The 14,660-nt window shown below is 39.0% G+C and overlaps 1 protein-coding gene and 1 pseudogene across 1 annotated transcript; both read right to left on the reverse strand.

Annotated features, from left to right (window-relative positions):
- Positions 1-1,887: 1,887 nt before the first annotated feature.
- LOC116864914 lies at positions 1,888-7,824 on the reverse strand (annotated as a pseudogene).
- A 3,200-nt stretch (positions 7,825-11,024) lies between these two features.
- On the reverse strand, positions 11,025-12,038 carry LOC116865409 (olfactory receptor 52B2). Its single transcript, XM_032853681.1, has one exon. It carries the CDS (start codon positions 12,036-12,038, stop codon positions 11,070-11,072), a length of 969 nt encoding a protein of 322 aa, XP_032709572.1. The 3' UTR covers positions 11,025-11,069.
- Between the last annotated feature and the right edge of the window lie 2,622 nt (positions 12,039-14,660).

Consider the following 14,660-nt stretch of genomic DNA (forward strand, 5'->3'; position numbering starts at 1 on the left):
ATGGTTTAAGAATCAATTATGTAAGATTTTGCTTCATACACTTGGGGCTGTATGGATAGGTGACAAACATTTATAGATAATGTACTTTCTAAGGTATTGGTCCTTCTAGCATTATTAAATGACTCTAGAAATACTTGTTTTAAAGTCTGTTTTATCTGACATTAATATAGTCACTCGAACACTTATGACTTTTGTTTGCTTATATTTTTACTTTATAAATTTCAAACTGTACTTTTAGAGTACTTTCAATCACAGTGTTCAGTACCTGCACATTTGATGTTACTGTTTATATGTTTGGATTTATATATGCCATTTTGTTTTTTGTTTTCTATGTCTCTCTCTCTCTCTCATAAATAAATAAATACATATCTTTTTAAAAAGACTATAATTACAAGGGGAAATGCTCATGAAATAATATTAATTTAAAAAGAAAACTATAAACTATCTTCAATAAGATATTTCTCTCTCTTCTCTTTCTTTCTCTCCTATTTACTATTTTATATGCTTTGGTGAAAGACTGATAGACCTTTTGGGGTGCCTGGCTGGCTCTGTTGGTAGAGCATGTGACTCTTGATCTTAAGGTTGTGAGTTAGAGCCCCATGTTGCATGCAGAGTTTACTTTAAAAAAAAAGATTAAAAATAAAAAAGAATGGCGGAGGCTTTTGGATTGAGTGTGAGATGCTGGAGAAGAAATAGTAAACAATGAATACATGACCTCACCCCCATACTGTTTACAGTCTGAAAGGGAATATAGACAGTAAACACATAAATACACTTAAATACAGAAGTCTCTAAAAATCAAGAGATTTGGATCCTTTGCCTTTCTGCCTCTCATCTGCCACATAACTGTAGCTGACAGCTTTCAGTAACTGCTTTTCTGAAAAGTGTCCTCCCTACTCATATGGTTGACAAGGAGGCACCACCACTCCTTCCTCACAACACTTTGGACTATGAGTAAATATATGACTTCAACTGAGCCAAAGAGATCCTTCTCCAAAATTTTTAGGCAGTCACTCTCCAGTGGTCAAAATTTTTAAATATAACACTCAGAAACTGTATTTCCAGGCTATAGAGAAAACCACTAATGGCTCTCCCTCAACTGTTATTCTCCCCAGATTCATTCAGATATAATTGACATATAACACTGTGTAAGTTTGAGATGTACAATGTGTTGATTTATATACTTATATAATACAGAATGATTACCACCACAGTGTTAGCTAACACCTTTATTACATCACATAATTCACATAATTATCATTTCTTTTTAGTGGTGAGAACATTAAGATCTACTCTATTAGCAACTTTCAAGTGTATAATACAGTATAATGAGCTGTAATTGCCATGTTGTGCATTAGATCCCCAGAATTTACTTTCTTATAACTAGAAGTCTGTACCCTTTGACCAGCATCTCATTAACCACCCCCCATGCCTGGTTAACACTACTGTACTATTTCTATGAGTTTGGATTTTTTAGATTCCACATCCAGCCTCCAGAAATACTGGATATCTCACATATATCAAATCTAAAACATCTTCCTCTGGTAATAAACTTCCAAGTTAGAATTATGGCTAACATCGAGAGCCCACTAAGTGCTGAGCAATGTACCAAGTAGTTTATAAATTTTAGTCCTTACAAAACCATTACAGCATAGGTACAGTTGGTTCTATTTTAGAGGTTAGGACTAAATTTCCAAAAGGTGGGAACCTAACTATAGTGAAAAATCAGGAGGTAAGGGAGCTAGGATTTTAATCCAGACACATTTTATTCCAAAACTATATACTTTGTGCTTCAGCAAACTAAGGTGCCTACACTTGAGAACTTGGTTACTAAGTTCTTTCTTCTCCTGCTGATAAGAGAAAATTGTGAAAGAAACATGACCTTTCTCAAGACTTCCCCACAATAGATAACATGTGAGCCATACTGTCCCTGATATGCTTGGTTTTTGCTCCATAGATGATGGGATTAAGCATGGTGGGGGGTGGGGAATTAACACACAGAGATTTGCCAGAAGGATGTATTAGTTTTGCCAAACTAATGGGTCAAGAAATTAAAACAGGATGGGATAAAAAGAGGAGAATGACTCCAATGTAGGAACCACATATATTGAGAGCCTTGTGCCAGGCATCCTGGGAAGGAAGTCTAAACACAGCTTGGAGAAACAAAGTGTAGGAAATACCAATGAGTGCAACATCTTCCAAAACTGATGCCATTGGCAATGAGAAGCCATACCAGATACTGACAATGATGTCAGCACAGGCCAATCTGGCCACTCCAGTGTGCTCACAATATGAGTGGGGGATGATATTAGTTTGAAAGTATGGCAGCCTCTTTAGCTAATATGATAGGGAAAATAGTCCCAATGCTTCATCCCCAGATTGTCAGTCATTTTTCCAATTTCCATAGGAGTTAAGATGGCTGTGTATCTCAAGGGAGTACAAACGGCCACACAGCAGTCAAATGCCATGGCCAACAGGATACCTAACTCAGCCACAAAGGCAACATGGATGAAAAACACCTGAGTGATGCAGGCATCAGACGCAATCTCCCCAGCATGAAACCAAAATACAGCCAGGGCCTTGGGAATGGTGGTGGTAGACAGCAGGATGTCAGTGCCAGCCAACATGGAGAGGAAGACATACATGGGTTCATGGAGGGTGTGTTCACTGTGACCTTGTTCACAACAAGGTCAAGGGCTCCATTTCCCAATACTGCAGTGATGTACATAAGGCAGAAAAGGAGAGAAATCCAGGTGTGATAGTTCACCAGTCCCGGAATGCAAAGTAGGATGAACACAGTGCGGCGAAAGGTGATGAAGTTAGCGCCAAACATGCCCGCTTTGGGAGTCTCTCTATGAAGACTACATAAAAAGAATCAGTGGGCAAAACCAACAATAAGTTTCACTAAAAGTTGAACATTAGATAATTAAATCAATCACTAATGCCTTGACTTAGAGTAGAGATTATTGTGCTTTTATTTCCTACATTATCATTACAAACACAAATATAAATAAAGGTTCCTGGTCACGCCTCAGCCATGTCCAGTAGCCATATATGCCTCCCCATTCTCACTTACATGTTCCTATTCTGGCTTTAAGCATTCTTCATTGTTCTGGTGCAATGGCATCCTAACCAACTGGGCTCCCTATCTCCCAGCTTCCTATCCTCAACCACCCCCACCCCCACCATGCCCATCAGCTATGTTGCAGCCTGGCTGGAATGCACAAAAACAAAAATCTTATTGGATTTTCACTTAAAACTTTTATATGATTTTTTCATTACAAGATAAAGCTCAAACTTCTCAAACATGCAGAGCCTTCCACAATCCCACTGTTACTCTCTTTTCTAGCTTTAGTCCCCTTTAGGCACTCTGACATTAAACTACATGGACATTAAATAGACCATGATCTATTCTCCACACAAAGACTCAGTTTTCCAATCTTCGTGACTTTTCTTAAGCTTTCCTCTTAATCTGGAACATACTTCTCTACCTTTGATGTCTGTTAAATCTACTGAGCTTCCAATTCACAGGCTAAATATTTATCATTTGAGAAGCCTTCTCCAGGTCCCAATTCTGGGCTTCCAACCTCCTGATTATTGACAAAAGACAAGTTTTCACAATGCAGAAATTTAGCCTAATCCATGAAAGTGAGCTATTCCTATTTATCTTGCAACGATTAAATCAAATGCTTTCTTTAAACTGCCTAGTATAATGCCTAGCATAAAAATACTAAATAAATGCCAGCTATTATTAGTCAGCAGATCAATAAAAGAGAGCCCAGAAACTAATATATTTGGAATTTTAAGTGTAATAAAATACCATTTCAATTTAGTGGGGCGAAAGGAAGGCCTAGTCAACTAATGGCATTGGGATATTGAGCAATGATATTTTTATAGGAGAATAAAATTAGTTCCCACCTCACTCAGTAAACAAATAGAAATCCTAGATAAATTAAAGATGTACATTTTAAAAATAAAACCAAAAAATATTAAAAATTAAAGTGAAGGTCTTAGGAGAAAACCAGAAAATACATTTTTTAAGTTAGGAAAGATCTTTCTGAGTAAGTTAAGAAAATGGTATTTCATGGACAGTAATAATTGAATGATGTAATTGTGCAAAAATGTAGACAATTCTAGGAGAATAAATAAAAATTCCAGGAGAATAAATTATAAAACAGACAAAAGGAGAATATCCTTAAATAGTAAAAGTTAGTATAAATGAATGAGGAAAAAAATATGCAAAGAATCAAAATGGGCAATTCATACCACAAGAAAAATAAATGGCCAATATATACATGAATAGATGTTCAAAACTTATAGAACTGAAAATCTGTCAAATTGAAATATCATAGTTTTCCTATCAAATTGGAAAACATAAGAAAAAAATTAGCCTCCGGTGCTGGTTACACAGCAAGAGAACATACAGATATTTCTATAAGGAAACTTATTGCTGTACTGTCATTATAATAAAAGAAATTATGGCAACTTCCAAATCCATCAATAGGGCAAAAAAATTAAATTATGGCATGTACAGTATAATAGACTGTTCTGTACTACATCAAAAACTAATGATGGTTAATCTCACAAAACAAACTGAAGGTTGCTGGGAGGTGGGGTGGGTAGGGATAGGGTGGCTGCGTTATGGACATTGGGGAAGGTATGTGCTATGATGAGTGCATGAAATGTGTAAGCCTGATGATTCACAGACCTGTATCCCTGGCCAAATAATACAGAATATGTTAAAAAAAAAATTAAAATAAATGAAAAAAACTAATGATGTACTATATGCTGACTAATTAAACATAAAAAAATAGAATGTTTTGGGGCACCTGGGTGGCTCAGTGGGTTGGGCCTCTGCCTTCGGCTCAGGTCATGATCCCGGAGTCCTGGGATCGAGCCCCGCATCGGGCTCTCTGCTCATCTGGGAGCCTGCTTCCTCCTCTCTCTCTGCCTGCCTTTCTGCCTACTTGTGATCTCTGTCTGTCAAATAAATAAATAAAATCTTTAAAAAAAAAAAAATAGAATGTTTTGTTTCCATTTTTAAGAAAAAAAGTATCAGTCATGGCATATAGTTAGGTGTAAAACCAAACTGAAAATTAAAAATGAGTAAGTTAATTCTCTTCTTCTTTCTTGTATCAATTACAACACTTTACATTATAAGTAACAGAAAATCCCACCTCACTTTGGCTTGAACACATAGGGAAATGTTTTTGCTCCTGCAACAGAAAGGTATGTTTCTAACCCTCAGGTTTATGGAAAGATTCAAGCAGGGGTCACATTTCTTTGTGACTCTGGCCTGTCCTCCAGGTGCTGAGTCTCCTAGGCAAGAACTAAGGTGAAATGAATGAGAACTTAGCTCAGTACAAAATGCAAGCGTGCACCAAAAGCTCAATAAACATAATATTTTAATACAATTTTTTTATTTCTATTCAGCGTAACAGTATTCATTGTTTTTGCGCCACACCCAGTGCTCCATGCAATACGTGCCCTCCCCAATACCCACCACCTGGATCCCCCAACCTCCCATCCCCCGTCACTTCAAAACCCTCAGGTTGTTTTTCAGGGTCCATAGTCTCTCATGGTTCACCTCCCCTTCCAATTTCCCTCAGCACCCTTCTCCTCTCCATCTCCCCATGTCCTCCATGTTATTTGTTATGCTCCACAAATAAGTGAAACCATATGATAATTGACTTTCTCTGCTTGACTTATTTCACTCTCTTCCAGTAATCTCTTCCAGTAATCTCTCCCAGTCCCGTCCATGTTGCTGCAAAAATTGGGTATTCATCCTTTCTGATAGAGGCATAATACTCCATAGTGTATATGGACCACATCTTCCTTATCCATTCGTCCGCTGAAGGGCATCTTGGTTCTTTCCACAGTTTGGCGACCGTGGCCATTGCCGCTGTGAACATTGGGTACAGATGGCCCTTCTTTTCACTACATCTGTATCTTTGGGGTAAATACCCAGTAGTGCAATTGCAGGGTCATAGGGAAGCTCTATTTTTAACTTCTTAAGGAATCTCCACACTGTTCTTCAAATTGGCTGCACCAACTTGCATTCCCACCAACAGTTTAAGAGGGTTCCCCTTTCTCCACATCCTCTTCAACACATGTTGTTTCCTGTCTTGCTAATTTTGGCCATTCTAACTGGTATAAGGTGGTATCTCAATGTGGTTTTAATTTGAATCTCCGTGATGGCTAGTGATGATGAACATTTTTTCATGTGTCTGATAGCCATTTGTATGTCTTCATTGGAGAAGTGTCTGTTCATATCTTCTGCCCATTTTTTGATAGGATTATCTGTTTTGTGTGTGTTGAGTTTGAGGAGTTCTTTATAGATCCTGGATATCAGCCTTTTGTCTGTACTGTCATTTGCAAATATCTTCTCCCATTCCGTGGGTTGCCTCTTTGTTTTCTTGACTGTTTCCTTTGCTGTGCAGAAGCTTTTGATCTTGATGAAGGCCCAAAAGTTCATTTTCGCTTTTGTTTCCTTTGCCTTTGGAGACATATCTTGAAAGAAGTTGCTGTGGCTGATATCGAAGAGCTTACTGCCTATGTTCTCCTCTAGGATTCTGATGGATTCCTGTCTCACATTGAGGTCTTTTATTCATTTTGAGTTTATCTTTGTGGATGGTATAAGAGAATGGTCGAGTTTCATTCTTCTACATAAAGTTGTACAGTTTTCCCAGCACCATTTATTGAAGAGACTGTCTTTTTTCCACTGTATATTTTTTCCTGTTTTGTCGAAGATTATTTGACCATAGAGTTGAGGGTCCATATCTGGGCTCTCTACTCTGTTCCACTGGTCTCAAATTTCAAATCAAAATTAATGCAAAATATCCATGATGAACAAGTCACCAAAATTTTAAATAAAGATAGGACTGACCATGCTCTACTGAGCCATATCAGAGCCCAAGGCAAAAGAAAAAATAGGAGCACCTATATATATGTTTTCATGTGCTTTTAATGGCTAACATTTTCCCTAATTTTATTTTGAAAGCATTATTTATGAGTTTCTCCTATTAAAACCACTAGAATTGGAGTAAATTTTAATTTTACATAAATAGTATATTTAAACTTAATGTGAGTTTTAATATACTTACTTTTCAGTGTTCATTTTTTTTTTTTTACTTTTAAGATTTATTTATTTATTTGAGAGAGAGTGTGTTTGCCACCTCATGAATTGGGGAAGGGGAGAGGACAAGAATCTTGGAGCAGACTCTCTGATGAGTGAGGAGCCCAACACAGCGCTTGAACTTAAGACCCATGAGATCATGACCTGGGCCAAAAACCAAGAGACAGACACTTGACCAACTGAAACATCCAGGTGCCCCCAGTGTTCAATATTTCTTCAAGCCACTTTAATTCTGGAAAAATATTAGTCATACTCCCAGGCCTACATAGTAAAAAAAGGTCTGCAGCAGTCCAAAAGGTCAAGATGTACACACTGGATAGTATATACTTATACTACACTATCCAGAGGAATCAAGAAGATCTCATCTGAATCAATAGTTTATTAAATTTATTCCAAGCAAATCTAAAATTTCTAGGAACAAAATATTTATCCCCTTCCCAGAAACTGACCCCAGTTCAAGAGAAAGTTCTTCCTCAACGTGTGAGAGAAGCTGAGTGAAATAAGGCAGTATTTGGACCTCATCCTTTGGGCAAGGAGAGAGCTTCTACTCCACTAGGTCTTTAGGGAGCATCTGGTTTAATTAGAAAGAGGCAGACCCCAGCAGGACCGATCTCCAGAGATCACTCAGGAACCAGAGAGGGTGGGCAATCTCACTATGCCCTATCTACAGCAGTCTGTACATACCGCATCTATTAAAGACTCCATGTCTCCAGTTAAGATAATGGAAAGAGCGGATTCGAGTCAATACATAGAACACTGAAACCCTGTTTATACCTGTTAGACTTCAATGTACATAGAAACCCGTGGAAAGGTAGAAGAAATAGATCAGAAGGAACTAAGTGGTGTGTATGTGTGTGTCCGAATGATTTTCAGTCCTAAAATTAGATAATACTTAACAGTGAAGGGTCCAGAGGTCAACCACTTCACCAACATTTCAAATTAATCAATCCATAAATATATATCGTGAATCCTATGCTAGATGTTGGAACTGTAATGATGAGTAAGACATATTCTGTACTCTCACAGAACCCAAGCTCTGATGGTTTCATGGAGTAATTAACCTTCGATTGAAATATAAATGTCATTGCTGTGGAAAGCCAGAGGACAAAGTAATCACCTCTAACTTGGGGGGATTGGTGAAGACTTCAAAAGGAATTGACATCAATATTCTACCATTTGCCAGGTGAGTGGCCTTCATTATTCATCCTCTCTGAAACTTGGGTGCCCCTCTGTATAAAGCAAATAGCAAAGGTACTATCTCATAAGGCTGTGTAAGGATTAAATAAGTTAATGCAGCAGAGCCCCTAACATGGTTCCCAGCATAGATTAATCCCTTAATAAACATTAGCTATTATTTTAAGTTATAATTATTAATACTATTATATACTAATAGGTTGCTATCTGGTGGTGTGTTTTGAGGTAGAAATGGAAAAATTAGGACTATATTATTAAGTTAATGCATGGCTTAGAAATTACCCTATAGTCCTATGATTTCTAAACTGTGGCTAATGGAACACTAGGTTATTTTAGAGATGTAAATTGATGTGCAATCAGAAAAAACGATATGGATATGGACACAAATATCTATGGTCACATTACTGTGGGATATGCTGCAAACTCTAGGCTTCCCTTTCACAACTACATGCATGATCCACAGTGTCACCATTTTTCACTTATTTGACCACAGAACTTCTTTATAAAACATCTATTGTGATATCTGCTATTTCTGCAGAATAGTCTATGGAAAACACTTCTATAAGTAATGAAGATTACCTGAAAGTATTTGACAGCTCTGCCTTTTAGAATGTTTAATTTCAAGTCAATTTATAATTTAGGTTACAGTATAAAAGACTGAAAACAATGAAATCAATTAAGAAGCTAATGCATTATCTGAAGTGAAAGATGATAACAGACATAAGTAATTGGTAGAGGCAACATTTAAAGGAAAATTAACAATACAAAGAACATAGCATTAATGAAATATTTCTCAGATATCTACTAAGAACCAAGGATTGTATTAAGTACTATACATATGGTTTATTTCTTTTCATCTTCTCAATTATTATATTTATTATTTATTTCATGTAATCTTCTCAATAACCCTATGAGGTATTATTGCTATCGCCATTTTATAGACGAAAAAAAAATGAGGACTAAAAATATTATATATGTTTCATACATTCACACAGCTAGAAAATAATAGTGTAGTGATAGGGCTTTAATCCTGACAGCACTGCAAATATTAGCCACATAATTATTTAGTGGTACAATTGGTATTGGTAATAATCATTAACTTCTTGAGGAACAGGACAGAGAGGAAGAAGATGAGAAACTCCCCAGGGTTTCCAGCTCAGTGAAGCTGATTAAATCATCATAATCTAGGTCCTAAGAAAAGGGATGGAATAGGAAGAAAAGCTAGCCTTAATGGGAGCTCTACATCCTGGAGGAGAAATCCAGTTGATAGGTATATTTATGCATCTAAAACTCAAAAAAGATTTCTAGGGTGGAGAAAGGGATGTCGGACTCATTTGTGTCAATGGTGGTTGAAGAAATGAGTGTATATGATCTCTTCTGAAAAAGCATGAAAGAATGAGGGGCAAGACTTTAAACTCCAAAAGACTACCCCAAACTGCTAACCTGGCCAGGTTATGGTGTTCATAACACTGAGAAGGGTCAGGGGCCAGGTTAGAAGAGAAAATCAAGAGAGCCCTGTTTCTTCCTACTCTAGTCTATTCTCTGGTCTCTGTGTTACAGCAGAGGTATAAGAAGTAAGAAGCTCTGCACTCTACAGCTTCTTTGCCTCCCTGACGCCAAGCTGCCTTTGTGAGGAACTGGTTTACTCATCACTGGTTTGTGGACTAATTTAGCTGATCATTTGAGTGCATAATAGAAATGCATGCTCTAACATCAGGAGGTGATTGTGCTCTCATTCATTTTTCAAACATTTGTTAAGTGCCTGGCATTTTATAATGCACTGGAGTACAAATATGAATGACACACATTCTTCTGATTTCAAGGAGTTTACAGTTAATTTGGATACAAATAAAGAAACAACCCATTACAATTCACTAAATACATTTTGAGATTTGTACAAGATACTATCAATATACAAAGATAGCCGTCTTGGATTGCTTGGAAAAGTGAGGGAAGAGTTTTCAGGGAAGGTAGTTCTTTATCTGAAATTTGAAGAATGATTTATAGATGGCTGAAGGGCATGCATGACTGTTTTTCATAAACACCTTCCAGGAGCACCTGGGTGACTCAGTCATTAGGCGGCTGTCTTTGTCTTGGGTCATGATCCCAGGATCCTGGGATCGAGCCCCACATCAGGCTCCCTGCTTAGTGGTGAGATCGCTTCTCCTTCTCCCACTCCCCCTGTTTGTGTTCCCTCTCTCACTGTCTCTCTACCTCTCTGTCAAATACATAAATAAAAATCTTTAAAAAATAAAAATAAATAAATTTTAGAATAGATAAATAAATAATACCTGCCACTATAAAAGTTAGGAGACAGAGCTTCTTGAGTCTGTACAATCAGTGTATATTTGGAGACTAAAAAAAAAAAAAAAAAAAACTGGAACCCCTTCAGATGTTAAATATAAAATTATTTTCATCCACGTGCTTATAACCCACTTCATGTTGTGTTCAATTCTCTGTGTTTCTGGAGTATGTCTGGTCTACTGAAGATACCAAATGTTCACATGAGAGTCATGTACATTTAGTTATTATCTCTGGGATGTGGAGAAGGGATATGAGAAGAGAAGATAAAGCAAACAAAGAAACAGGAGAGGATGCAAAGATGAAGAACCAGAAGAGAAAAAAAAAGAAGGAAGAGAAAGAGGAAGAGAAGTATAAGCCCTCTCAGTCCAAAAAAAATCTCTGTATTTTATGCTTAGTTTCCTTGATAAAACTTGGAGTGCAGATTCATGGGGAGCCATTAGCCCAGAGGGGAAGCACAGCACCAAGTCTTGATGTCAAAGAACCGGTGGGCTACACCCTCCCGGATTTGCTTAGTCTTCACACCATAGACGATGGGGTTGAGCATTGGTGGCACCACCACATAAAGATTGGCCAGCAGGATATGGACATGTCGAGGAATGTTACGTCCAAAGCGGTGGGTCAATAATGTAAAGAAGGATGGAACATAAAACATGAGGATGACACAGAGGTGAGAGCCACAAGTGCTGAGGGCCTTGTGCCGGGCATTCTGGGAGGGCAAACGAAACACCGCTCGGAGGATCAGTGAGTAAGACACAGCAATGAGGATCACATCCAAGATGACCATGACAATGGGCACTGAGAAGCCATACCAGATGTTAATGGTGATGTCAGCACAAGCCAAGCGAGCCACTCCAATATGCTCACAGTAGGAATGGGGGACGATGTTGGTCCGGCAGAAGGGCAGCCGTTTCAATAAGAAGATCACTGGAAAGATGATGCAGAAGCTTCGGGTGACAATGGCCAGAGCAATCCTTCCGACAACACGCCATGTTAGCACTGTTGTATAATGCAAGGGGGCACAGATGGCCACAAAGCGATCAAAGGCCATGGCTAATAGAATGGCTGACTCCCCCACAAACATCACATGGACAAAAAAAACTTGGGTGACACAGGCATCAAAGGCAATGTCATGGGCATGGAGCCAAAAGATGGCTAGAGCTTTGGGTACAGTAGTGGTGGATAGCAGGATGTCTGTGATGGCCAACATAGAGAGGAAGAAGTACATGGGCTCATGAAGATTACGTTCTGTGATGATGACCACTATCAGGATGGTGTTCCCCAGAACAGCAGTGATATACATGAGGCAGAGGGGTACTGATAGCCAAATGTGGTAAGCCTCCCACCCAGGGAGGCCCAGTAGGACAAAAACTGCAGGATGGAAGATGGTAAAGTTGGTGTGAGTCATGATGCACTTTAGGGTCCTCTCTGTAACACCTCAGAAGCCAAAGAGTCTGCTGAAAGTGACAGGAACAGAAAGGACCCCTGAGTGTGTGTGGAGACCGTAAAAGATAGCACTGGGTTCTAAACTGTGGGACTCTCTAGACAAGTTCTCCCAGAGAATGCTCATTTGGGTGTAGGAATGACTTCTGATCCATGGTGCCTCATTAGCATGAACAGCTGCTATGTCAATCATGCTTCAAGAACTAACAGGTTTCCCCTGCCTCCAGTCACCCTACTCCCAAAGTTTGGCCCCACTATACTTTTCTGACCTCATTCTACCATTTCTACACAAGTGGCATTTGCACCCTTACCTGTTTTATACTTATCCCTCCCCCCAAGATTTTGCTTCTTCTCTGTTTATTTAAATTTCCCTTCCCTTCCTCTTCTACTTACACAAATTTTAACTTTAAAATACGTCTTTAAAATATACCAATTTGTAGTGGTCTATGTTCATAGCAATGTATCTACCTCCTGAAGACCTATTAGCTAAACTATATTCTAACCTGATTATATTTAATCACATTAAATTTATCTGGCTATTACTTTGAATATTTCACATATTAGCCTAATACCTTGGCACTTGTGCCTTCCTGTGCATGAAAACAGAGCATCAAGCAGATATCCAGAAGGAGCCTAAAGCATGTATTTCTCCACTCTGGCCCAAATTCAAATCTTCCCTAAAGGCAGGAAGGAATGGAGCAACCAATGAAACTGAGAGGGACCATAGTCATTGCCTGCTCCTTGTGAATTCTCATGTTCCTCGTGACTTCTCATGCTCCTCCCCAAACAGTTCCATAAATGTGTGTCTAGCCTAGATCACCTTATCCTTAAGAACCTCGTCCTGCCCCCAGAATAGGAAAACTATTCTGAGTACAAGGAATCAATATACTTCCCTGTGGCTCCTTCAATATAGCCCTCCTCCTCCTGCCCCACTTGTTTCTTACCTTCAGAAAGATTCAGATCTCCCTTCTGCTAAGAAGGGCTAAGCATAAAGTCCTCTCTCTTTAGCTTTTCCCAACACTCAGGTATGACTGGTTTCTTACTGAAGCTCTGGACCACCTGTTAGCTATCAGGACTGGAGAAAGTATGATTAAATCTCTGAAAGGGAACATGGACAAAGGGGATCATAGAAAGACTAAGGAGAGAATCAGGAGTATAAAATTACCAAATAAATACTAGATGGATCTACTGATAAACAGAGGGCCCCAGTGAGGAGGGCATCCAAAGGAATGAAACCTCCCATTTATGAGTCTATCCCCCTGGCCCCTATGCAGATGCACTTGCTCAGAGCATGAAGGGCTGTGTGGAGGGAGCAATGGGACTACAGGTGGGTACCAAAAAGGGAACAGGGCCAGATTCAAAGAAGCATGGTCCCCAGGGAGGCTAATAATATGACGTCTTTCAAGGCAGTATACTTTAAATATCCCTTCAACTTCTATTTAGAGGAAAAGCTGAGCTTTGCTGGGATAAGCACAGAGAAAGACCACTGATAGCATTGCTCTGCCTCTATTCGAAAGCACAGGCCCCAAATTTATATAAACAAAAGACCCACCAGAAAACAAATTTACTGAAAATTTTCCCCATCACTTCTCTCAATCCCATTAGTTATTAATTAGTTATTTATGCATCCCTCCTCAATGAAAGGTACCTGATATAATTCCTCAGAAAAATAACTCTGGCTCTCTGTTATAATTCTAATGATGTTTTAAAACCTCAAGGGTGAGGCAGCAAAAGCAGGGCAGGGAGAAGGACAGCGAGACCTGGATGGCTATTAATGAGGTTCCAGAAAGGAGGTTACTGTGTGTGAAGAAGGATTTTCATTTAATTCAATGGTTTCTGAGTGCCCCATCTTAGCCCTGCTGAAGGTTCTCAACAGGAAGGTTCTAGGTTCATTTAGGAAGTGGTATGAGAAGAGAGGAAAGTCACAGGCACAAGGAGGCACATCCAAAGTTTCACAGAAATTACCTCCCAGAACTCTAAGAGAATATCTAGACGAGTGAGAAAAAAGGATTCAGAATGGTGAGGAAGGGGCAGGGAGCCATACTGAGTGGGAAGGAGCAGGTAGAGTAGGTGAGGACAACAAGGTCTAGAGCCAGACTTCCCAGTTAATTTCCCAGTTCTCCCCTGACTAGCTGCATAATCCTGGGCAAGTTACTTTACTCCTGTACACCTCCATTTTCTCATTTATAACGTGGGTAACGATGAACTTCAAGAGATAATCGGGAGGATTAAATGAGTTAGTTCAGATAAAGTGCTCCAAAAACAAGGTTATTATTCTCGTTATTAGTATTTATAAGTCTCTTTGGCTATCATCCCATTGTCTTTTTTCAACAGGCAAAACACCTTAATGAATATTCAGGAATATTAAAGTCTTATTCTTCACTCAAATACCAGAGGAAATTCCTTTTCCAGGAAAAAGAAGAGTGAAAAGGATGAGAAAAGTGCCCCAGGAGAAAAAAACAGCCTGAGAACAGATCTGTCAGAAGGACCTGGTGTCTCAGAACCAAGACTGGAAGGCTGGGTGGTGCACCGAGCAAGCCCACCACTGACGGACTTAGCTGCGGTCACAGCTACCTGGCAGGCTTCC

The sequence above is a fragment of the Lontra canadensis genome, unplaced genomic scaffold (genome assembly GCF_010015895.1).
Source record: "Lontra canadensis isolate GAN:19392208 unplaced genomic scaffold, GSC_riverotter_1.0 scaffold7, whole genome shotgun sequence".
NCBI classification, from domain to species: Eukaryota; Metazoa; Chordata; class Mammalia; order Carnivora; family Mustelidae; genus Lontra; species Lontra canadensis.